The following is a 26,314-nucleotide window of genomic DNA, read 5'->3' on the forward strand; positions in this document are numbered from 1 at the left end:
GGAGAAGAAAGAAACATAGGAAGTTGGAGAATGTGAAAACCTGTAATGAGATAGGAAAATGTTGGATGCAGACTTGGCAGTCAGTGATCATTCTCAACTCTCAGGTTTGTGGACACTCCTCCAGATCTCCCCACTGGCAACCTTCACTCCTCCTCTCTCTCCTCCATCCCTGGCTACACAGACAAGAATTCCCTGAATGTGTGCTTAGTAGACAGCACAGATCCCAAAAGCCCTCCTGCACACCTATGGGAGGTGGAGAGCACTTGGAAGTGCAGCACCGTGAGGCAACTCCATCATTCAACTCCCTCCAGAGCTGCTGGTAGCAGCCCACCTCACCTAATGGGCAAAGGAAAGGCCTGGCTTTTCCTAGCATGAAGCAGAAATACCTTGTCTCCTCGTGCTCCCTTTTCTCCTCTTTCTCCTTGTAGACCCTAAAAATAAAAAGAAACAGAGATTATAAAGCTAAATCCAAGTAGAGGCATAGTTATCTCCTCTAATTAGTCACCAAATCAGTGTGCACATCTGCACAAGCTATTCAAGTGAACCTCAAGGACATTTTCTGTGTTGCCAGTCCTCAAAGTTGGCTGCAGGCATGGTCTAAGCAGACCCAGAGCAGGGACCACTTGTGAGCCCAAGAACATCTGTAATATTATATTGCCTGCAGACACATGACCCTCCTGCCAACAGCAGAGTGGAGGGACAGGAAACACACCACAGCTGCAGATGGCCTGGAAAACAACCAATGCTCTGAATTTTTCATGTTTCTTGTAAACAATGAGAACTGTGGTAGAGGACAATACTGATGAGAAAACCTATCACATAAACAAGCAAGAATTCCCATTCCTAGTGGGTTTGGATGTGGTAGCCAGGCAGACAGCAGGTAGCTTTGAGAACTGGCAAAGGTTAGATGCTCTCTGTCCTGGGGGCCCAGCACATTTTTGTGCTATAAATCCAGTGCCAGTGTTCCTCAGGACTGCATAATTCATCTCTTCCCAGCTACACCAGAAGCATTGGTGGAGCTCAGTTTGATGTAGCACTAACACAGACAATTTCCTCAATGGGCACAAAGGGATTTCACCTTGCTTTGGCTCAGCAAACACCTTGTATTTTACCTTTATTGTAGAAATAGAGCAATCAACTAATAGCTATAGAGAGACAAATACGCTCAGTCAGTAGTGACCTCTCTAAAACTGCCAAAGCTTAAAATGCTTCCTGCTCTAATAATTTAAACTTCAGTTTACTTTACACTATAGTGGAGTCTTACCTCCAAGCTAATGAGAGCTCCATGTTTGGGTGTATTTGGCCCTCAGGATGATTTACATAATCATCTAAATGGGCAGGATATTTTATACTAGAGCAGGTTGCTCAGAGCCCAGTCCAAGCTGGCCTTGAATGTTTCTAAGGATGAGGCATCCACCACTTCTCTGGACAACCTGTCCCAGAGTCTCACCATCCTCATAGTAAAAACTATCTAATCTAATCTAAATCTAACCCTTTTATTTTAAAACCATTACCTCTTTTCCTATCACAACAGGTCTTATAAGAAAGTTTGGCACTTTTTAAATATTGAAAGGCCACAATCAGGTCTCTTCAGAGCCTTCTCCAGACTGAAAAATCCCAACTCTCAACCTTACCTCACAGGAGAAGTGCTCTAGCCTTCCTACCATTTCCATGGCCCTGTTCTGGACCTGCTGTCAGAGGTCCATGAATCTTTTCCTGTGCTGGGATCCCAGAGCTGGATGCAGCACTGCAGGTGGGCTCTCATCAGAGCAGAGCAGAGGGGCAGAATAATTTCCCTCACCTGCTGCCCATGGTGCTTTTGGGCTGTGAGTGCACACTATCAGCTCATGTCCAACCTTTCATCCACCATCACCCCAAGTATGTCTCACCAGGGTAGCTCACAATCTTTTCATCCCCCAGCCTGTGGGAGGTGGCCTCAACTCATCTGGGTCATCAAATCTCAGAAAATCCAGACAGCCTTTCCAACACCAGTTTAAAGGCTGCTTACTAAGCTGGGACCACAAGACAGAGGTGCTAACTGGATAGAATCTAATTTATTTTGGTCTGCTGTCTGTTCATTCAATGCAGGTTTTTCCCCTGAGCCTAAAGGCTATTCCCTGAGAGTTTTGAAAATATGATTGGAAACTTGCTGAGAAGTGGTATTTTTTTAGTGGTCTGATGAAGTTTTTAAGCACCATATAAATGGTGCATCATCACAGACCAAAGCAATTGCATTACAGTGGGAGCACCACAAAATCACCAGCTATTATCTCAGTAATCAAGTCATTTCTGCTGACATCTCTCTATGGGCTACAGGTCTGTTCTCATTTAAAGAAGATAGAAGAAATTCAGTGAAGTCAAGAAAATTTCACCACTTGGACACAGTGCAGGTAAGTGGACAGACAGACTATAGACTGCTTAATAATAAAAGAATATAGCTGGGCAGAACACATTGAAAAAGTAAAGAAAGTTTCTAGAGCATTAGAAATTGAACAAGAGCCATGACTTACCGGTGCACCTACGTAGCCTTTAATGCCTGGAGGACCCTGTTTTCCCTCGGATCCCTGGCAAGGAATTGAGATACAGTAAACCACCAGAAACTCTTTCACATAAAAGACCAAGAATAAAATTAGTTAGTCAGAAATGTAAGTTGCTCTTCCAGGCTCACATTGAGCTGTTGAGGCTTCTTGACTCTCTCAGTGCTAATAAAGGAATAATGTTCAACTTTCCAACTACTTACCCAAAGTGACACTCCAATATTTTCCTGTGTCCCCTCAGACATTAGCAAATTTTATCCTTCTGCTTTCAAACTTAGCCTACAAAGGCAAACTGTGCCATACAAGTTTCTCTACAGGTTATTTCAGAGGGTTTGGCAATGTCAGTTGTTGCACATGACATCTGTTTTGGCTCCTGAACACAGTGTTAATGGAACAAAGCAAAGATATACATTGCTGCAAAATGACCACAGTCTTCAAAATGTTGTATGTTTTGAAGAGTAAATGAAAAGAAACAGATCAGAATTACATTTTCCAATGTTTATTTTTAATAATAAGAAAAAATGCAGGAGGATCAGGTACATTTCATCAGTCCTTCAGCTGGTTGTGCACTGACTCTCCCTGGAGAAGGTACACTGAAATGGAGAGTATTCACTGTGTGCCTTTATGCGTCTTACAATGCCTGAAAATTACCTGGATCCTCAGCTGAACAGGCTTAGCCCTCTGAGCCATCCTATGGACACAGCCTGGGTCTGGCAAGTTGACCTAGAGAACTGGTTTGGCATATTATATCACATATTTAACTGATTATTTTCATACTTATATCACTTCCCCTTTCCCACCACTCTCACCTAACTCCTGTCTAACCCTGACTGTGTGGCTGTAATGGATAAGGCTTCAAAACAGATAGACGTATTATTATTAAATAATTCAACAATAATTTCTACATTTTCTATTAACAGAAGTTTCCTATTAAAAAGATAATAAAATTAAAAATGGAAGATGTGTTTGCAATGAATTAGTAGCAGAACTACAGAGGCTTTTTTCCCCCCCAGTGCAGTGCAAGAATAGGGTTCAAGCACAAGCAAAGGTGGCTCTGGGATCTTTACATCATCAGACGTGTGAGAACCTCTGCAAGGTCAGAAGCATTACAAGTCCTCTAAGAGCAGAGGGGGAGCAGCAGGCATGCACCTAAATCGCTCCTTCAGCCTGCAGAAAAATACTGCTACAAAAGCCTAGACAAAACCCCAAGAGAAACAGAGTCCTGCTCCAAGCTGTCCAAATTATAGAATCTCAACTCAGTCCTGTTACATAAAACGTGGTCGTAACACTCAGCAAAAGTTATAGAGAATCTGGGTTTGTCTGGACGAGATGTGCTGAACCCACTCAAGGCCTGTGCTGAGATCATGTCTGGTAAACCAGAGAAGCGTGAGACCTTCAACAGCTCAAGCAAGCAAGAAGGAAATTTGTCAAAATGAAACTCTTACCTAATACTTTTTATTTCAAAGGATTGATTTTTTTCCCCCCTCTCTCTCTGCTTTTTCTATTAAGTGCAGATAACTGTCAGTTCAGATAGGAATGCTATAGCTATGTCTGTGCCACAGCAATGACAACCACAAAAAAACTCTTTATCCTTTTATTAGAGATACAGGGGGAAAAAAAAGAAGGAAAATGTTGAATATTTGCTGCAGGGTATTACGGGCTAAAGGGTCTGACCTCAAAAATCCAAACTTTATTTCTCTGCTATAACATCGCACAGTGAACAATCTGAGCGATGGCCCTTTTTCTCTGGACCCACTTATTCCATTTAAATTAACCTGCCAGGTCCCACATACTTATGTGAGAGTTTCCCCACTGACCAGTGGATATTTCTTGCCATCTCAGACCACCATGACATCTTCTATAACCAGAAGCTCCAACACCTCAGCACAAGGCTGGCTTTGATAACTCTTTTTTGTGTCCAGCTTGTAGCCAGCAAGATCACATATCCTTCTTGGGTAGCAGTGAAGTTTACCCTCCAGGCCTGATGAAAAGGAAAAAAAATACACACCAAACCCCACAGTTTTATGCCAAAGACACTGAGCTAGGAGCAATCTCCCCTGGAGACATCACTGAGAAGGGATGACATACTGAGGCCATTTCATTCCTGGAACCTATACATGTACTCTCATGGGCTCAGCAGCCATTTCTGTAACTCTTTGGACTGAAATCCCATTACCAGGAGTCTGGAGGACCCTTGTCTATGCTACTGGAAGCTTCACACAATTAATGAGGTCTGTAAAAAGTACAAGACAATTTCTTAAATGAAAGTGCTGGCAATTCCCACTGAAGCAACAGGCTCCACAGCCAAGGAGACAAACAAGGGGCTGAATTTCCTGGGGCACAGGTATCATTGCTGAGCACACACTGGGCTTGCCTGGCTCAGTGCTAATGAAGATGGATTGAACCAGGAAGGACCACAACCCAGCCAACCAGAGAAACTGCAAGGTTGCTCTCCATGGAGCCTGCGGTAGAGCCCAGAGCTGCTGTATTGATGCTGATGACAAAAATAAGTGATCTGGCAAAAAAAACCCAAACAGTCATTACACCAGTAATTGGAGATGTGACCTCTCTAATTGCCAACGCCACCCATCCTTATACACCTTGTTCCATGCTGGCAACGTGCTCAGGCTTTACACCGAGGTGTAAAGGAGTGTGCATTCCTATTTTAGATTTTAAAGTCCTGTCAGCAAAGTCAGGGTTATTTCTTAAAATAGCTCGGGCCAGAATCCAGCTCAAGGACACTGCACACAGCCAATGCACCCGCTGAGGTAAATGAAAGTCACTGTGAAAACACACATTTTATATTTAGGCACTGTGAGAGGCTGCAGTTGGCCAAGCTCCGGTCTTCCCTGGGAGCACCTGGCACTGTCCTGTCAGATGTCTTTTGGTCCAGCCCCACCAGCACTTGTCCTGCCCAGCCCATAGATCTGAACTCCTATTCAGCATTGCCTCATTAATTGGCTGAACTGCATGTTCCTGATGAACCTGGTGAGAAACATGGAACAGGATCAAGTCCACCTTGAGGCAGATGTAGGTGCCTCAGTTTAGCTTGGTTTGCAGAAGCTTTGCAAAGCAAGTGTGAGGAAGTTCATACCACCAAGAGCATCATATAGCCTGCTGTTTTGTAATTCCACCAAGTGAGACATGCAGGACAGAGAGAAAATATGTATTTATTTACTTGATAGGAAAGATGCAGCTGAAAAGCATGTGAGTGATAAATTCAGTTCATTTCATCCAAGATCCAAATCCCACTGAAGGGCAAAATATTCAGTGTGCCTCCACTCAGCCCAGCCCAGCCCAGCCTAGCCCAGCCCTGCTTTGCATGTGTCATTTATCTCCTGCTGAAGCCAGTACGGTTGCTATAGAGAACCCTGGGGTGGCTGCCAAGTATTTCTGCTAATCCACAGACACCCGGTAAGTTCCGATACCCTCCTGATGGGACTTCGGGAAAGGGTGAACATTTCCCTCTATGCGAAGACATCAGGACATTTTGGAGACAGGGCTCTCCATAGCTGAGGAACCCAGAGGACCTGTATATGACCTGTTTCATCGAGTCCTCTCAGACAGAGCCAAGTGACAGCCAAGGCTGCACCCAGAAAGGTGCTGAGGTATTTAACTCCTATTTGAGGATAAAGGCATCAGTGAACTCAGTGCGAGATTTAGGTGACTAGAAATGTCTCTTCCAGAAAGATGAGATATTCAAAGGTCTTGGCTTGTACAGAAGCAGAACTGAGTGAAGTTATTTCAGGCAATCAAACTGTTGTCCTTGCGGCACCTTTCACATGATACCCCTAAAAACACACTTGTCACAATGCACCATCTACTTTTTGTGTTATTACAAGAAGACTGAAACCACCTGAGGAGTATTTATCCCCTCAATAACCAGGGAACAAGGCAAGGAGAGCTGAGACTTTGAAAGGAGATTAAAGAATTGCTTCTTCAAAATTCACATTTCTGATGCTCAGCTAAGTCTCACCAGATCTGCATTCAGAAGCACTTTGTTTGAAGCAAACCCAGTGATATAAGCACTGGCTCAAGCTCTGTATCACTCAGCCATTGTTCACTGGTGCAAAACTGAAGCTCCCAAAATAGGCAGAGACATCCAGGCTAGGGTCTCTACGTGATTTTTTTTTCCAAGTCATAATGTAGGGATAATAATCTCATCTGCATCTTTGTGAGAATTGGAAAATCTACTGAAGACATGAAAAAAGGCTTATGTGCCCCAAAACATGTTTTCTTCACCTTCTCCAGCTACACTGTTGATTGAACAAAAGATATTTCTTTTTTTTACATACTTTGCTTAATTGCTGATACCTTTAGCAGACCCTTGATGAAAATGAGCATTTTGAGTTTTTCCATTCACCAGTGAGAATATCAAATGTCATCAACAAGGAGTAATTCAAGCAACATACGCATAAAAAGTCAGTGAAAAAAATATGCCTGCCCATGTAAAGAAGAAATGGAAAACTTACCTTTGGACCTGCTGGCCCAGGCAGTCCAAATGCTCCTGGCTGTCCTGGTTCACCCTGCAAATAACAGAAATATCACTGGCAAACACCTATCTTTTATATAAAGGCTAGGATAGCTCAAACCAGTCAGTACATGCATTTAGAAATATTGACAGTCCTGAGTACCGCTATACAGAGATCTGAAAGCTTACAGTGTTTTTGCCTCACAAAAAATGAAAGCAGAAAGAAACAAAATTAAAAGCAAAGCAGCTCTTCATCTGCTCTCAAAACACAACCAAGTAGCACGAAGTGAGTTCCCTAAGTTGTGAACAGCTTGCACTGATTACAGCATGCAAAAAAGGATTCCTTGGAGTCAGCATAACGCATTTGTTTTTGAATTTGCACCTTGCAGTGTATGAACACATCTTATAAGGAATTCTGCAAGTACAAGTATGACACGTCCATCCCATGATGTGATGAAGTTGCATCAGTTCTGGAAATAATATTGAAAAATTGTCACAGTTTTTCCAAAGTAGGACAAGTGTGGCACAAAGAAGAAACAGGATGTAAGGAAAAGAGCTTTTCTGCTGTGTGTCACTCCTTTTGTGTATGCCTGCCCTTCCAAAGGATCCTTTCCCAAGCTCCTTCAGTTGCCACCAAGTGACTGCCACAAAGAGACAGTGAATGACATGGTGAAGGTTCACCATCAGGTTGAAGATAATTCTAAAGGATGGTGATCAAGCTGGGGAAAAGATGCAAGGCTCTAAAATATACTTCTATAAGATACTGGAAAACGTATTTGTGGTTTTGTGTTTTAACTGTAGTCCCCTTACAGGCAGTATTTGTTACACTACATCCTTCCTTGAGCTAGCCCTGCCCCTCCTCCTCTTCTCCTAGCTTTTAGCAATGCACAGGAGGAGTTCAGGCCCTTGCTTCTGTGACCAAGACTCCAATTTCTCCAGCCCATGTCTGTTGTGGAAGCACAAGGTGGTCCCTTGCACTCCTGCCATCTCCACTAGCCAAGGACTCCTTGCCAGCCATAAAACAAGTGGCCAGGCTCTGCAGCTGCAGCTATTTACCAGCAGGTCTCAAACCACAAGCTGCTCCCTTTCCCTCCTTAATGAATGATAACAGAGCTGCCCTGGAGCCTCCAACGATGGTTAATCCATAGGACACCTGCCTTGGCTGCAAACATGTGAGGGAGAGTTTCAGGGCTATTTATCTCCTGCTATTTGTTTCTGCTGCTCCTAAAACGGCCACACAAATCCCCCAGATGTGTTCCACTCAAGGCAGATTGATTCCCACTGCCTGCCTCTCACTGAAAAGCAGGATTACATGGGAGGCACAAAAATGCTTACAGCTTCTCCTTTTGCTCCATCCCTCCCAGGGGGGCCAGGTGAGCCCAGGGAACCCTGTAACAACAAGGGAGTTATCATCAGCACAGCATTAACACCTGCTGCAAGTGCAGTGACATGAGGAGAGCATCAAAACAAGAATAAGGAATGAGGAGAAACATTTCAACACAAACATTTATTTAATTTCTGGAGGAGCTGCTGCTAACATTAACACACTAGGCATGATTGATGAGCTGCTAACGAGGAACAAGGCACTCTCGTCCACTTAACTCATTTAAGAATAAATTAATATAAAATCTCTGGAGCTAATTAGACACATAACAACTGAGTCATCTTAATATTATCATATCATCTTCCCTTAGCCTCTCTCTTCACCATTCCATTGTCTCAAAAAGTTGCATTCAAATTTTTTTTATTTTCCTCCTTGATTGTACAGCATCCATCCCAAAGCTCAGAAGCCTCTAGGCAAAGCTATAATATGCATAAGTAGTAAGCCGAAAAGCAAACAGAAAAGAAGTCTTGAAATACTCAAGCAGTCCTCAGGAATGACCCTGGCCACTGGATATCAAGTCCCAAAGCTGTGAATGTGCAAAGGTGAAGAAAACAAGGAACAGAAAGCCAAACACCACTTAAATTTAAAATGTTACCATTTAAAATATTCCTATGCACCACGATGAATGGAACTAAATATACTGAGATTGGTAGCCCCCCAGCTAACAGGAACAGCAGCAAATGTGGAGAAAATGAAAGTTTGCTGCCTGCAGCTGGCAATTTAAAGAACAAATGGAGAACAGAAAGACAATAGACAAACAACAGGCAAGTCAAGCCATACAGTGAGGAACTGGCTTAGTGTTTTCACTTCTAGGCACTGCAGCAGTTTCGTCTTAGGTGTGTTTTTATAAAAGGCTCAAATGAGAAACAGACACAGGCACAGCAAGAAGCCACTGTGGGATTGCCACTGAGATTGTACAGGACCAATTTGTTGTGTATTACTTGGAGGGGCATCTTGATATTTCATGAGGTGGAAAAAGTTTAAATTCCTAAAATTCCTCCTGCAAATTATGATTAAGGGATTTCCAACAAATGTGCCCAAAATAAATACTAGTCAACAGAACCACAACAAGCAGCTAAAGGCCACCACAGTCCAAAAGTTATTTATGTTCAGTGCAAGTCAAGGCATAGTAATATTTGGCCTTCCATGTCTCATATTGAAGAGACTCTAGTGTTTCTGTGTGTATTAGCACTGAGTTCCTGTTCTATTACATTTATGTATTTTGGAGTTTTACAAAGTTTAGTCAAAGCTCATGCCTTTGAGCTCTCCACACATTTGTCAAATGTGACTGACCATCATCAATAGGTTTAGAAAACTTTAAGCTGCACTTTGATGAAAAACAGTACAACATCACAATCTCCTTTTCTGAGCACCTTGCTTACACAAAATGAAACAAAATATAATATAGAGGTAAAATGAAAGACTTAGAGGAGGGTTGGTTTTCATTACACTTCCACAATAGCTTTATAAACTCGTCCACTTTTCAGAGGATAATTAATAAAAACTTGGACTTACTTTTTCTCCTTTGTCCCCTTTCAGTCCAGGAAAGCCAGGGAACCCTTCTTCACCCTACAACACCAAAGTAAAAAATACCTCATATCAAATGCCGTATCGTTCTGTGGTATATCTGTGTATTTTAGACAGTGCAGTTGTCATCTCTTGAGAACTGAGTCCAGCTTCTCACCCTCACTGTAACAATACTGTGCTCAGTCACCTCTAACTTGCCCATATTTGAACAGGTTCACTTTCAGTTTTCCATTCCAGTGTATTCCTGCCCCTCCTTTTTGTAATTACCATCCAGAACCAGTAGTTTTACAAGAAAAAGATTAGAGAGCAACCCTTGTTAAAAAAAGTATTTGAGCATAGCACCACTTCCCTGAGAAACACTCCTGTTGCCATATTCCAAAGCACAAAAACTTGAAGTTTGGCATGGCCAAAATGCCAAGTTTCCAACTGTGTGGTTTTTGTTTTTTTTAATTTAAATAAATGGCAGGGAAATTGACATGGAAAATATTGGAAAAATTAAAATATAGGATTTTTTTCCCTTTATCTGCTCTCTTTAGGACAAAAGACTGAGAGCTTTTTCCCCATCTGCTTTTGTAAAAACTCACTAGCACAGAAAAATCCTTTTGCAAGAGCATTCAATTGGCTAAGAAATTGATGCATGTATTTCCAAGTTGTCTGTACATACATAAGGACTAACTAAATATGTAGATAAAGTCAGGCTAAATTCTGCCACGTGCAATCTGATTTGTGACTTTTTTTGTAGGTCTAGTCCAGCAGACTTAGATGGATGTATTCCTAGGGCAAGGTTCCAGACAACAATAGATGAGTCCAAATCCAGCCTTATTTATTTATAGGTGTATTTGGCATTTAAAAGTAAATAAAAGATAGTATCTGAAAAGCATCTGTCCTGTATATGCAAATTAAAGTCTTTACATTTATAATCACATTCCTCCTAACTGAACCTTCATGAAGCATTCCAGAATTTGCAATGCAGCTGGTGATAAAAATCAGCTCTGCTGTATTCAAATGGCTCTCTAATGAGATAGAAAACCCATCAAATAGCAAACGTGATTTTTGAGGAAATCATTTGCTCTAAGAGGTCAATATAACTTGAAGGAACTGCTGTTCCATGGCAAAGTGTGTCACACAGGTAGGAGAACAATTTGTGTCATTCCTATGCAAAGCAAAGGGAGTTTGCATAAGGTTCAGTTAATTAGCTTCTTCTCTTGCCTTTTTTTTTTCCTCCGTGAAATAGCAACTGCTTGGCAAAGCTGTACAAATTAATCCTGGGAGCAGTCAATAAGTTTGAAGCATAGTGCTCATAGAAATATTCATGCAGGACAGGAGAGTATCCACCAGCTTTTCCAGTTTCTCTCCAAGGAGAAAATTGCACAAAAGCAACCTAGACTCTAGAGACACGTTTAATGTTACCTGGGGAACCACCACTGGAAAGGCTATAAAGTGAAAAGAGCTCCTACTTCTGCACCTTCTGCTGACTTCCAATAGAACCATTAAGGATTGAAAAGACCTCCAAGATCATCGAGCCCAACCATTATCCCAGCAAGTTAATGCCAAGTCCACCACTAAACCATGCCCCCAAGTGCCACATCTGAACGTTTCTTCAACACTTCCAAGGACAGCGATTCCTTAACTTCCCTGGGCAGTCTGTTCCAATGCTTGAATACCCTTTCAGTGAAGAAATGTTTCCTAATATCCAATCTAAACCTCCACTGGTGCAATGTGGAGGTGACTGAGCCAGCAATTGTGATTGCTGAAGGCCCAAAGAGCCCCAAAATAGCAGAGGCCTGCTGGTGGACCGATTCCGAGGTTTAAGAACACCCTCTGACCTCACGGGGAGAAACGAAAAGCCTCTCCCTTCGGGCTTTGTGGTGCTACGCAGACTCGGTCTGTTCGATTGACTTGTTGCCCTCCCCGCCCTCAGATCCTCCCCATCGGCTCCCTCTCGCTAGTCCCGCCTTTGTACCGCCCCCGTGCCCGCCGGTCACTGGTTCCTGACGCTCCCTCCGCTCCTGTGTAAAAGCTCTGGCACTGCTGCCTCGCGTTCTTTTTCGCCTCTGGTCCTGTCTGTGGATGCAGCAATGAACCATCTTCTGTGGAATGCCATGCAGGAGAGCCCTCCTGACTCTTTGCTTCTGGTAACGCTGAGCAATGCGGCTTGGGTGTGGTGTGAGAGTCCACACCTAACAGCCGCACGGGTGAGAGGAGTAAGCGTGCTGGAGTGCTATCCTGCACCCCCGGAATGATTCCTTTGCCAGGGACGTGTCAGGGAAACGCAGCTACCCTTCACGAACCCACACAGTGCGTTAGTACAACTTGAGGACATTTCCTCTTGTCCTGTCACTTGTTACCTGGGGGAAGAGACTGCCCTCCTACCGTGCTCCAACCTCCTTTCAGGGAGTTGTAGCGAGCAGTAAGGGCTCCCTGAGCCTCCTTTTCTCCAGGCTAAACAATCTCAGTTCCCCAGCTGGCTGCTTTGTATGCCTCAGTAAGCAGAAAAGCATGTCAGGATAGGGGTAGGTTCTGCATATGTTTGAACCTTAATAAAAGCACAAGAGAAGATCATGTAGCCTGTTCCAGAAAGCTCACATTCACAGGGACTTCACAGGAGTGAGCAGTGGTAGAGAGCAGAAAGCAGAGAGGCATTGGTGCTGCTGCGCTGCACAGGGCCAAAGAAGCTGTGACAGACAGGGATGGGAGAGCAACCACCAGCTCGCCTAATTCCCAGCCAGCTGCCAAAACCCTTCTGAGGGTGCAGCTAACTGGAACGGAGTCATGTTGTCACAGCAATTTACTTCATTAAGCAACTCTTTTTTTTTTTTTTTCTTTTTTTCCTAACTGTCCGACTTTGTGAACTGCACTGCAGAACAATCACCTTTTCTTTTCACTTGTCCACCAAATTTTTAAAACAGGTAAAATCCCAAGTATTGTGCTCAGCATGCTGCTGAGACCTAGGGAACTGCTATACCCAAAAGGCATCTGTTCCTTCCCCTTAGCCCCTCAAAATAGGTAAGTTAGTTTCGAAAAAGTGCTTGCCTCTCTCCCTAGCACTTGAGGACTGGGGGGGATCTGCTGGCACATCTATCCTGGAAATGACTTTCTAGGGAAAGTCGCAGTTAGAAAAAGACAAAATTGCCCAAGGAAGAAATCAGAGGGACCCAAATAATGGTGTTCCAGAGGAGTCCTTGCTGGGGACGTTATATATTTGGCAGTTAGGCTCAAAGAAAGGCAGCAGATTTTCCTGAGAATTTTCCCTTTCCTAGCTCATGAGCCTGCTGCTCCTTCCTGACCCACTGGAAAACCTGCTGCTTGTGTTGAGTTTCCCCCTCTGAGCTGCACAGCCAGTGGCCTTTAATCAAACATTTCCACCAAAGTTAGCAAGGGAATAAACAAGTCCATTAGCTCACAGTTGGCAAAATATCTGTCAAAGGAGCCCAGATTTGGCAAATCTGATCCAAAGCAAGCAGAAGACTTTTCTTGCACTGTGGCTGTGAAGTGCAGTCAGATGGAAGCAGAGCAAGGGAGGCCGGGCAAGTGCTGCAAGCACTGAAGCCATGTACTGCCATGGGCTGTGAGTATAAAGAGGTTACACAGCCCACAGCTACATATTTCTGCAAATGCCAATTTCTGCTATTCAACAGTTATTCTATGGTTAGTTACTTGAATAACAGCAACAACTCATTTGTTCCCTGCTTGGGTCACTGCTGGACACAGTATAAATAAACGTTAAATGACAACCACTGTGCTTCAGATCTCCATTTAAAATTGCAAGCAATGTGTAAATATAAGAAAGAAGTAGCAGAGAGCACAGGGCAGTGGAATAGCTGCCAAGCAGACACTGTCCACAAATGCTCTGGGATGAACCACATTGGGAGAACATGTAGGCTCTGGCAGCTGGCACTGAGCCCTGGGGAACAAAAGACCATCACATTCTTTGCACAAAGGCCAGACCTGGTTTTGCCACTGGGAGGGATTGAAATAATCCTGTATTCCCACAGATTGCCTGCACTCCCAGCTTCAACACAATGGGAATCAGGTGGTGACATGTAAACCACACTTAGCTGTTTATGCCATGCACTCCTATTGTGACCCATCTATTTTAAGAATATCTGAAATTCCAAGGCTTTCGTTTTCTGGAGAAGCATCGGGACCAGAATAGGAAGGTAACAAGGACCAGGGAAATGAGGAGCACCAGCAAAAGAAGAGGCTACTGATAAAGAGGGGAACAGACTATAGCTTCTAAGGCAGCTTCCCTTAGGTTTAGCCTGTATTTTCTGGAGTAGTTTTATACTTTAAATGGGGTGACCTTTTGCTTTTTTGGTCAATGGTTTTGTGGAGAAAACTGGAATGTGCAGGTAGTGGTACCTGAGAGCTGTTTTGCAGTAACAAATACGGCATTTGCAGTAACAAATAAGCTTGTCTTAGGAAGTTATTAAAAAAATGAAATACTGCAGCCTCTCAGGATGCAGCACTAGAAAAGTCACTCTGAAAAGTCCATCCTTCATTCCTCAAAGAATTGGTAACAATTCTGCAAGAAAATTAGGAAGGTTTTCCAAGCCATACTGAAAACAAAAAGTTTAAGCAGAATTCACTAAAAAGGATAGAATTTTGAATTTCTTTGTATTTGCTTTTAAATGGAAGCATTCAGAGCCACAAAATGGATACAAAGCAAGGGGTAACCACTACTTCTGTTCTTCCAGGGGGCTCTCAGAGAGGGCCTCACATGGGTACATGGGTTGTCCAGACCCAATGGATCAAAGGAAAAGCCACATCATGAGAAACTTCAAAGCACAGGCAACTCTCAGCTGCTACAGACAGAATATCGGGGTGATGAAGAATAAAAATACACCTCTTGGCTTCAGCCATTAAAAACAAATAGGTGATGTGGGTAAGGACAAACACACCCAGAGAGGTTCCTCTGCTAGTCTGTGTACATCAGCAGAATTACTCCATTTTTCTATTTGAGGAAGGATGTCTTCTGGATACACCAGCATCCTGTGGATTTGCCAGACCATGCCAGCTCCAGGTTAGCAATTGCTCCATGTACCTTAATTTGTTGTAGGTTGTGCAAAAGTTCACCTCAGCTGGATTACAGTGAGCCCCACTACCCCGTGTTTATGGTAGCCCATGTATTTATGGTCTGTGGCCAAATTATATACACGTTTGCCATGGTGTAACCCCAGCCAGCAGCCAAGGCCCATGCAGCCACTCACTCACTCCCCTACCAGCGGGACTGGGGAGAGAATCAGAAAGGTAAAAGCTGGAAAACTCATGGGTGGAGATAAAGACTGTTTAATAGGGAAAGCAAAAACTGCCCAGAAAAAAAGCAAAGCAAGGAATTAATTCCCCGCTTCCCATGGGCAGGCAGGTGTTCAGCCATCTCCAGGAGAGCAGGGCTCCATCACATGTAAAGGTGACTTAACACCATCACTGCAAATGTCCCCTCCCTTCTTTCCTGTTCCCTCACTTTATAAACTGAGCATGATGTCACCTGGTCTGGAATATCCCTTTGATCAGTTTGGGTCACCTACCCTGGCTGTGTCTCTTCCCAACCTCCCCTGCACCCTCAACTTCCTTACCAATGTGGCAGTACAAAAAGCAGAAAAGGCCTTGGCTCTGTGTAGGCCCTGCTCAGCAATAACAAAAACATCTTTGTATTATCAACAAAAATCCAAAACACAGCCCCACACCAGCCACCATGAAGAAAATTAACTCCACCCCAGCCAAAACCAGCACAACATCCCATGTAGATTCTGGTATGTCTGACTGGAGATAACAAAGACATTACAGTAAAAATAACCTTTATTACTAAATGATATATTTAATCAGAGTGGGAAAAACTAGTGCACAGATTTTGCCATAGCAAAATTGCCTCATAGCAATTTTTGTCTGAACAGATTTAAAACAGAGAAGGAAGGAATCTGCAGGTATAAGGAAAGATGCAGAGATAGAACAATTCAATATTACCGAGACATCGGAAGCACATAAAGGAAAAATTCCTCAGTGATTTTTTTAAGCAATCCACTCAAATTTAAATGTTTCTCTTTCCTCCATTTGCAGCTCCTCAAGCAGCTGCCAAGTTTACAAATATTTCTTCTAACTTGAGAACAGCTGTGGCCTATAATCACATATTTTATTTGAAACTATGGGTTGCAGCCTATGTTAATGAAAATAGAGCAAACGAAACAAAAAAAAAAAAAAAAAACAAATAATGGGGAAAAGTCAGTCCAAAACACATGGTTAGATTCTCATTTGCCTGTCAAATTCAAATAAATCACAGGACTTTCCCTTCAGCATACAGAGCAGACATCAGAAGACAGATAATTTTAAGGTCAATTCCATACATTTTATTTATTTTATCTTCCAAACTGGTCTACATCTCATGCAAAAGTGCCACTTTTCTAATCCTGGTATGAAATTAAAGTTTCTAACCTTGTCACAAAATGTCAGTGGAGGTGTCATTGGGAGACATACAAAAAATCTGCCAAGCAGAACCCCATGAATCACACGCTCAGCATGTTGGCAGCTTCACAAACTGGGGAGTCTAGAGCCAAAGTAGGAGACAAAATAGCAAGATCTGAAGAAAAACAGAACAACTGGGCAAGATGAAACAGAAACAGAAGTAAAATTGAACTATGCAGTGGTGGCACTTCACCATTAACACCCCCTCTCTCCTTTGTTAATTAACTTCACAGCACCCCTGTGAAATCAGAAGGGAGTTACAGCAACTGTAATATTGCTGTCACCTCATGAGGGTGATGAGTTGGAGGTACAATGAAGCAGAGGACAGATGGAAGGTCCCAGGGCCCGGGACAAAGATAGAAACTCACTCCAGATTTTCTGTGACCTAGGTCAGTGCCTTAACCATAAATTTATTATTTTTCCTGGCTCTTTGGCCTGCATCTAACGCGACAGCTTGATGTTCATGAAGAATAAATGAGAAGATGATGGGTAGCTGTCCTGCTGCTGATCCATGGTTACACTCTGAACTGTTATCAGTGTTTGATCAGTCACATGAAGTGGGAGGACAGAAGAGATGTCACAAGTTGGGTGGGGTCTTCAGGTTCAAATGTCTTAGAACACTTCCAAGAGACATCATGGTCTGGAAGAATGCAATATCTTTCCTTTCAGGGTTTCTTCATTCAAGGGAACCAACCAATGACAAAATAAATATTTTATTGAAATATACTTCAAATTTTGAGGTGGTTTTTTTTTTTTTTTAGATAAGCAAGGCAAAGATAAAGGTTTCATTAAAAGCCAGGGGTGATCTGCAGATCAACTGAGAGGCAGAGCCGCAGTGGATATATGTCACCTAGCTCCATTTTCAAAAGCTGCTGACCAGACAGCCAGCACAAATGACTGCCATTCTCCAGTGCCCAGGTGCAAGATTCTATTAGCTTAATGATGCTAAAACCCTATTAATATCTTGGCAAATTTGACACCAAAGTTGGCCTAATCTTCTGCTTCCACATAAAATAAGGTATTCATCTCAACTTGGATTTTGCTGCACAAAGAAAGAAGTTAAGAAAATCTTCTCTTCTGGGTGTGTGTATTATAGTCTGTTCTAATAAACAGAATGGTAACGTGGACATGATACACAGGGGTCAGTGGAAGACACAGGTTCTGCAGGACTATCAGGAAATCCAGCCCAGTGCAAACAACTGTTTAAATGATAACTATTGGAATTTTTTGTATTTCAAACATATGAAAGGTTTTATTTAATCCACTAAATAGAAGTCAATTGTCCCCAAAAGGTACCTTCCCAAAAGAAATTCAGGGAACCATGTTTTCAAATACTCTCTGAACCCTTGAATCTTATCATGAATATCATGGATCCCACCATGAGACCAGAAGGGTCCTTCTGACCCTCCCATTTTATGATCACTGATCTTCTGGAGAGAGCAGATGCATCATTTTTCAGAGATTCCAACAGATATCTTTCCCTCAAGAAACTTGATACTCCAAATTTTCATAAAAATAGGTAAAGCAACAGTGGGTCATAGTTAATTTGACACATGGCCATCTATAAACTTGGTACTGCAGGAGAAAAGTTGCATCAGAGCTCACTCATGTGGCACAGCTTTACACTAATTTAAGTCAGTGTATAGTTCACAATAACACTGAAATATCCTAAAATGTTATCACTGGTGCCTGGAATTCTTTCCATCAGCTTCATATTATCTGCCTCCCCACCACGATACTCCTTCACTCCCTTAGAAGGTGATTGCTGAGAGACTGGGGTGGTGAGACACCTCTGACAGCTCCTGAACTGCTCCTTCATCTCCAACCCAGGTTGAGCCAAGTGGAGAATGTAACTAAAGAAAGCACCTCTGCAGCAGAGAGCACAGGAGAGTACAGGAGGGAGCTCTTCTGTTTGAAATACTCCTGTTCAACAGCTAGAGTTGCTCAGTCAATCGCTGAAACGTTCAAATTAAGAAACAGTCAAGAGTTTGCAGAGCTATTTATGATTGAACATAATTAATAGGAGGTAAAATATAATTGGAAACAATTGCTATCATACTCTCACTGCACAGAGGAATAACCTGACCAATATACTGGACTGCAATGAGTTGGATTTGTAGAAGCAGGACTAACAAATCCCAAAAGTCTATTTTTTCTTGTTTGCATGGTTGGGGCAAGAGGGTCTTCAATTAAAGATATGATTCTTAGAAACCTTGAAATATGAAAAACGTAACTTTGCTCCAAAAACTTCTTTGCCCTGAAGCACAAGTCAATGCTCCTTGCCAGCACCTGACACTGCTCAGGACCAGACAAACAGCTTGCCAAGTGCCAGAGGGAAGTGTTGGTTGAAACAGAAAAATATTCCAGTCATGTATCATGGCACTGGTGAATTAAAGTCCTTACATCTACAAAAAGTATACAGAAAATTGTTCTGGTCTTGTGGATGATTTTACAGACACTGGTTGATATTTTTTCTTGCCAGAATAATCTATAAATTCAATTTCTTCTGCTTCTGGGAAGTTTCTGATGCTTCATATCTCCACATACCCCTCAAAAATTTCAGTAGTTCCAAGAAGAGCATTTTAGGGCAGAGGAGCAATGTGTCAGAGCACTCTGAACTCTGGTGTTGATCTGCTTTGAACCATCTCCTGCTACTGATATTCCACATTCACCCCTTAGTCTATCTTCTGGTGCCTCCCTGAAATATGTACAAAGCTTTTCCTCAGGATTAACTGCATTGTCTGGTCCATGATTCCTCCCCTCCTTGAGGAGTCCCTTCCTTTAAATCTCTCCCTGCTGGGTAAATTTGCCAAATCAGCGATCATTCTTCTCATTGCTCTTTGCAAGAGCAACATCTCTCCACACCTCTCTTTAAATGTCACACCCAAACTGGAGAGAACATCTGCCTGAAGTCTTATCACCACCTGTTTATTAGTTGCAGTGATGCACTACTGTTCATTGCCAAACACACCTGAGGCTGCTCTGTCAAGTCTTTGCCAAAGCTATAAATCTCTTTGATCCAGTCAGACACAGGGTCTGCAAATAGATGATCTTTAAATTCCCTTCCAACCCAAACTATTCTATGATTTTATGCTATTTCTTTATAAAGTGGTGCTGCTCCCTAGGTCTTTTTCATCTCAGACATCATGAAAAAGTTATGATCCATCTTCATTGTACTTTGACACAGGTAAAAGAAAGGGAAAAGCTCTGGTCAAAATCTCATTTGGAGCAAGTGACAAGGACAGAAATAAAACAGAGTCTCCAGAGACCCAAACCTACTCCCAATACCAAATGTATCAGATATCCTTGAAACAACAACCACTAAGGGTCCACACACTGCTTCAGCAGGAAAGCAAGCATTTGACATGATAAAAAACCCTCGCATTTTCCTTATCTGCCGCTTAGTACTATGTGTACATTCATTATTCAGCAGGGTCTGAGACCCCAAAACACCATCATCCTGTCACTGCCAGAGACAGAAGGCCTTGTTTGCTTTGGGAGACAAAACCTCAAGGTAGTGCTTCAGAAAAAGGGTGAGAAATCCAGAAGAGGAAATTAAAGGTGTCCAGAGTTGCACTTGGGCAAGTTAAGAACAGCATAAAATCCAGTGCTGCCCTGTCTCAGCTGCCCTCACCTGCACCTTCAGAGAGCCCATGAACAAGGCACCTGCACCTTCTCAGCCATCACAAAAACAAGAACAGCCCAGCAACAGCTTTGATCAGTGGAAAGGGGAAAACCTGTCTGCTTAACTAGGGAGATTAACCAGCAGGGAATGCTTAGGATACCTTTGGTGGACCAGTGATAGCAACTTACTTTGTGTAATGCTTCAGCTCTCTGTGATTCATTAGATTCATTCTACGAGCTGCTCTTCAGAGGGTGTTCTCCAGACTGCTGGGAAAGCTGTTTTATTTTCCACCTAACAGGCAGATAATCCATACCTTTCCACTGCAATATCACTCTCAGGAGCATCCTGCATTCCAGCAAGATTTATCAGTTACAGAATCAAGACAATTGTTTTTTTCTCCGCCCAATTTATTTTCAGAAGAAACATGAAGCTGGCAAATCTCAGATGCTTCCTTTCTCCACTGCCAGTGGATCTTGGCAGAGAAATCCTCTAAAGAAGCAAGTGCTGAAGACTTTGCAAACTTCTGGCTGCCAGTAGATGTCATTGCATACTAGCAATGTACCTGCCAGCCAGGGGACAATGACGAAAAGAAATACATGTTTTCTAAGTTTATGTAAGGAAAAAAAAAGGAACCAAGTTAGTATTACTCTTACACTGCTGAGAATTAAGCTGTCACAATCACAATAAGCATGTGAGCTGTCTTCGAGTTGTTTATTGCAGTCTGCAACTGTTATTCTGGGTCACAGAAACCCACAGAATTTATCTAAAACCCTCTAATTATGGTAAGAAAAAGAACTCCATCAAACCATGGTTATTTAGCTCTGCAGAATGTGCTTTAACTACAGTTAAGGGGACACAAAAATGCTCAGCATGCAGAGCAGAATTGGCCACATACACAAGAGGATTCAGAACATACTAAGCAGATAGTAATATTACTAGAACTCATCTTTAATATGAGGATTCTGAGAAGAAATCCCAGATATGAACAACTCCAGTGAACTGCATGACAGCCTTATGAAGTAGATGAGGTGTTATTATACAGGTGTTTAAGTGCTGGACTGAGAGGTTAAGTGCTCTTAACTAGATGAAGTCAGTAGCTAAGAACAGTTGCTGAGAGAGATGATTCCCAGCACAAAAAAAAAAAAAACCCAAAAAACAAAACAAAACCAAAAGAAAAAAAAAAAAACAAAAAAACAAAACAAAAAAAAACCAAACAAACAAACAAAAAAAACCCAACCAAAACCAAACCCAAAACATATATAGAAAAAAGCCTGCAGATTGTGCTTTCATTTTTCATTGCCAGGTCAGTTTTAGCTATGCTCACATTACTTTTTATTCTGCAATAAAATAAGAACTGAGCACTAAGAACATTAGAACGCAACCCTGAGAAGGCAATGTTTCCATAGCCACTGTCTCCAAGGAACATCAGTGACAGGGCATTGGGGTTTTTCTTTGGTCTTCAGATTTCAACTCAATATTATCTCTAAACTTGGAGATGTTTTCCCATTTTGTTACTGTCTGAATGTGCTCACTGAAGGAGCAGGCACGGGTGCTGATGTACCAAGGCTCCTGCAGCCTGCTTCTGCCTTAGTCTCTCAGGGGAAACCCTTCAGCTCACCAGTCCTGGGTAAACTGGGTGGCATTTACAAGTTCAGGGAGTTAGTAACACTATCTGAACACCACAGCAACCCAAGCAAGGTCTGTAACCTCATTGGAGCATCTTCCCTGCACTGGGCTCATGGTTTCAGCAATGAAAAGGACATACATATCTCTTGAAGTGATAAATAGCTTTATTTGGAAGTTGCAGAAATAAGGACTGTATCTTGGTTCGTGTAAGCTCAGGCCCCACATCATTTAAGAGCTCACAGAACACATCCTGCTATTAGAAGTTCAGCTGGTTTTTCCCTCTCCTCTGTACTGAAGTTGTTTTCAAGCTTTCACCTCTGGCCCTTGGCTCTAAAGTATCACTGTCAGTCTGAGCCTTACCTGCCAGCAAATCACACACACCATCTTCCGGTCCCAAAATGCATCCCTTAAAAATACACACATGAAAGCTCTCCTTTACCATAGAACCACCCTGCAGCACCAGACTCCAGCTATGCCTGCAGCATTTTTGCAGGTAGAACTGCACTCATTTTATTGTGTCCCAAGTTGCTGGATGCTGGCCAGCCCTGATCTAAAGACACAGCTCTCGTGCTAATTTGGTAAGTCCTGCTGACAGCACAACACAGGAGTAAAAAGCAACAGGGCTTTCAGGGCAGGCCTTTCATATATTCAGCTGCCTCAGGGCAGACAGAGCACAGGGCTCTGTGTTGGAGAGACTGTATCTAACAGAGTAGATTTCCACAGCTTCTCCAGAAGCTCTAGAAATGGCAATAACTCCAACTTGGAAGAGAAGGGAAGGGGAAGCAAAGCCTTTGTTTGAAGGATCTAGCAGGCAAGAGATACAAGCCTGGAGAGAAAGAGGTTCTTCAGCTTAATTTTCGAGGAACGAAGACTAGCTGCTTTGCTCAAGGTCATTAGAGCCAAGTTCCAAGTCTGGATGTCCTACAGTGTAGCCCAGAGCCTTAACTATCTGCCTGCTTTTCTTTCTGCACTTGGTCTTGCAGTCAGTGCATCTCTAATAAGCCAAGCCACTTCAGAGATTTTATTCTCCTTAGAAATACTATAATAATCCTTCTGAATTTTTATCAGAGTCATTACCATGAAAAAAAAAAAATTTCCAGGAGAATATGGACTTAATCTACCAAAGTTGTTCTCATATTCATTGTTGTCTGTGTGATTATTAGCATGAAGAGAAACAGATAAGCACAAAAAGAAAGCTTGGATATCTTGGAAACTCATTAGTGAGGAAAGTCCCAGTGTAAAACATAATGAAACCTTCATCCACCACCTCTGCAAAAGGTGGGTGCTTGTGGTTAGAGTTTTTTCCTCTGACAAATTGGTTTCCTGTGGAAAAATCATGGTAGTGATCACTTGATCCACTTGTTTCATGACACCTTTTTCATCTTTCCTACTCTTCTTCAGAAGGTGTGGATAGTTTTGGCCTAAGCCCTGAACAGACTATGGAAATTTCTGTCCCTTTCTGGGCAGTGAGTGTGTTACAAATATTCAAGAGTTGTACCAAAAGTCTAAGAACGACTACCAGCAGTCAAGACAAAGGTGCAGTGAGCTCCTACCCCATCTGCCTTAGTTTTCCTTAGGGAGACTTCTCGAACATTTTGTCCTGCTGTCACCAATCACAGTTTGCAGGGCTCCACTGACATCCTGAAGCAAAGAATGTCTTTGTACTGACTAGAGGTTTACAGATGTCTCTCTCTAATTAACTCATATGCACTGTTTTAAAGACACAAAATTTTAACCTCCAGAACAGACTGAAGAGAAGTGTTTCAAGACCTGCTGGATGAAAAGCAACTTCATTTTGTTAATTTTAAACTTGCCATCAGGTAGCTTGATTTGCTTCCCTTCAGGTTTACAACAGAAGAAAGAGTGAAAAATAATTTCCTACTAGTATCTCCATACCACTCAAAGTCTGACAAATTTTCATCTTATTCTCTCCAAAGTCATCACTTTTGCAAGCACCTTCCTGCCTGCAGAGCCTTCTCACTTCTCTTGGCCTTTGGGATGCTGGAAGGGTGGCTCAGCACCATTGCATAATGCTCTGTACCTTGCAAGACAAAGGGATAAGTTTTTGAAAGTCTCCCAGTTAAATTTTGCATTGAGGCATTAGAAAGGCTGGCTCATCATGTGGATGGCTGTGCCCCAGGAATGCAGCCCTCATGCTCTACAGAACCTCCCTTCTCAGACATGAATTCTCTGACTTTTGCTTGAATCATCCTCAGAAATGCTCTCCTGTTGCGGTGAGCCATGGCTCTTGCACTCTCCAGCGGCTCCTGCTGCCCTCACTCCTCTCCTGCCCCTACTCCTCTTGAACAAATAGAGATTTGAAGATGGGAGTTATAACCCTTGCAGGATCAGACTATCTAGTTTAGCAGATGTCCACTTGAATGACTGCCAGAATAAAGCTAGAACATTCCCTTTCATGGTGGTGATGTTACAGAATTGGATATTTACCCATGTATAATAATCAGTTCAACAACAGAAGCATTTGCAAAAGTGAATGAACACACAGTAAAGGGAAACAGATTTATGAGCAGAAATATGACAGACTACATCTAATGTGAAAGGGGTTAAGAACTCCAAGGGCTGAGAGATGACAGTCAGCAATGGAAATTTAAGATCAAATACGGAGTAGCAATAGCTGAATCCCACCTTTCCAGGAAATGCACTTGAGAGAGGTTTACAAGGGCACCTCTAGATGCATTGTGGTATTTTCTTTTTTTTATATCTGTGTGCAATAACTTGGCTGCATATGCATGTTTCTGTACATAAAAAGCATCCTACATCACTCTGAGCTATTTAAGCCTGGCAGAACATGGCAGGCTGCTGCTTGAAGCATCACTGTGAGTTTCCTGGGTTTAAAAGTCACAAAAGTCCTCATGTCAACATGAATTTAGCCACAGCTACAATTATCTTTTGGTTTACCACTAATGCTGTGCTCGACATTTTATATATTCTAATACAAGCATCCTTTTGGCTTTAACTTGGTGATACAACCAAGGTAATGACCTGGAGAAGCAAGGCCAGTGCCTCTCCTGTCCTCCTGGAAAAGCACAGGATTTTCCATCTAACAAATGCCTCAGACCTCACATAAATGCCCTACAAACAGTACTTGGCAACACGTGGTCTGACAGGTGTTTGGCACTGGCACAGCTGGAGAGCAAGACTGTAGTAAGAGGATGATTTTAATCTTGTCATCTCAGTCTTTTCAAAGGTGAGACAACTTAGTTCCATCAACATTTAGGATGTGAGCCTCATGCTTTTAAAGGATCCCACAGCACATGCACGGCAACAATCACACAGACTGCAGCTGTTAGTAAAGTCCAGCATCTCTGATCCAGCTTTCCAGCACTGGCTCGTACTCATGAAAATCAAGGAAACAAAGCTGTCACAGCCAAAGTGAAAAACAAGATTTCCTGCTCATGCAGCCATTGCAGCGCAGCAGGCAAACAAAGCAGACACATGAATTCTCTACTTCCAGGTGTTCTCCTCTTCAGGAAGGTTTTCATTTCATACATTATTCTACTTTTCTTCAGGAGTAGAGATGGCAACTGGCATTGCAGGCACTTGCAGCCCCACTCCCTGTGGTTCTAGCTACTTCTTGGGCACTGGAACAGACTGCGCAGGGACATGGCCATGGCACCAAGCCTGTCAGAGCTCAAGAATCATATGGATTGTGCTCTTAGTTACAGAGTTTAGTTTTAGGTAGTCCTGGAAGGAGCAGAGAGTTGAATTAGATGATCCCAGTGGGTTCCTTCCCACTTGACATAGTCTATGATTTCATGCTTCTGTGTCCCCAGGCTCCCTTTTTAATCAAGCCAGCAACATAAAGCTGATATATCTTTGCTCTGCATCAGCAACAGCACTGACACTCAGCCATTGGGTGCACATGGGGCACAAACACCTGGGTACCAGAAACCCTCACTCCACAGATGAGAACAAGCTGCCTCAGCTGGCAGAGGTACCAAATAAACACAACAAGCTGACCATAAACTCAGCATCCTCCAAGCCTACGCATTTGTTTGGGCACTCAGTGCTGTTTGGCTGCTCCAGCCAAAGAAGTTCTGCACATACTGTGAGGTCTCTCTACTTTCCCCCCTCCAGACCTGCAAATCTATTTGCCTATGCATGAAAATAATACAGATGGAAAGATATTTTCCGACATTTTTCTGCAGAGTTCAAAACATAAGAAAACAAGAACTTGCTTCAACTACAGCACAACTCATATCATAAACATCATGCTTCCTACCACACTGCTGACTCTCACCACCTGCCAAACATGAAATGCTTTCCAAAGGCTGAATCCTGAGTCTCAAAGGCTAAACAGTGGCTGTCAGTGGGAGGACTGCAGGAAAATGAATGCAGAAATGTGTTCTTTATGGCCCCATGTCTCTAGCCTGGCTCAATAATATTTCCTGCCATTTTGATTGTAATTTCACCTGATGAATTACCACTATTTACAATCAATATATCATAACCACAGAAAGAGCAAATGAGAAGGTGCAATGGCCATAAATGCCATGCTCTCTCTGGTGCAGCATTCTTCCTTTTCAATCACAGTCCAATATTGTTTTAAGTTCTCTGAGCAATTGAGTAGCCACAGATTCCCTGAGAAACAGCCCAACAGATTCTTAATCTCATTTTCAAAATGAGCCATGACTCCCTCCTTAATATATTTGTCTCCTATACCC

General features: G+C 42.6%; 1 protein-coding gene across 2 annotated transcripts in view; it reads right to left on the minus strand.

Moving 5' to 3' along the window:
* COL22A1 (collagen type XXII alpha 1 chain) overlaps nt 1-26,314 on the minus strand; it is a 227,815-nt gene that overhangs the window by 100,095 nt on the left and 101,406 nt on the right. For both annotated transcript variants that reach the window (XM_048287054.1, XM_048287055.1), the window contains exons 13-17: nt 9,908-9,961; nt 8,344-8,397; nt 7,010-7,063; nt 2,511-2,564; nt 387-431 (exon numbers count right to left, since the gene is read on the minus strand). In XM_048287054.1, coding sequence (XP_048143011.1) covers nt 387-431; nt 2,511-2,564; nt 7,010-7,063; nt 8,344-8,397; nt 9,908-9,961 — 261 coding nt within the window. The remainder of the gene's footprint in view (nt 1-386; nt 432-2,510; nt 2,565-7,009; nt 7,064-8,343; nt 8,398-9,907; nt 9,962-26,314) is intronic.

Source organism: Corvus hawaiiensis, chromosome 26 (assembly GCF_020740725.1).
Source record: "Corvus hawaiiensis isolate bCorHaw1 chromosome 26, bCorHaw1.pri.cur, whole genome shotgun sequence".
In the NCBI taxonomy this organism is placed as follows: Eukaryota; Metazoa; Chordata; class Aves; order Passeriformes; family Corvidae; genus Corvus; species Corvus hawaiiensis.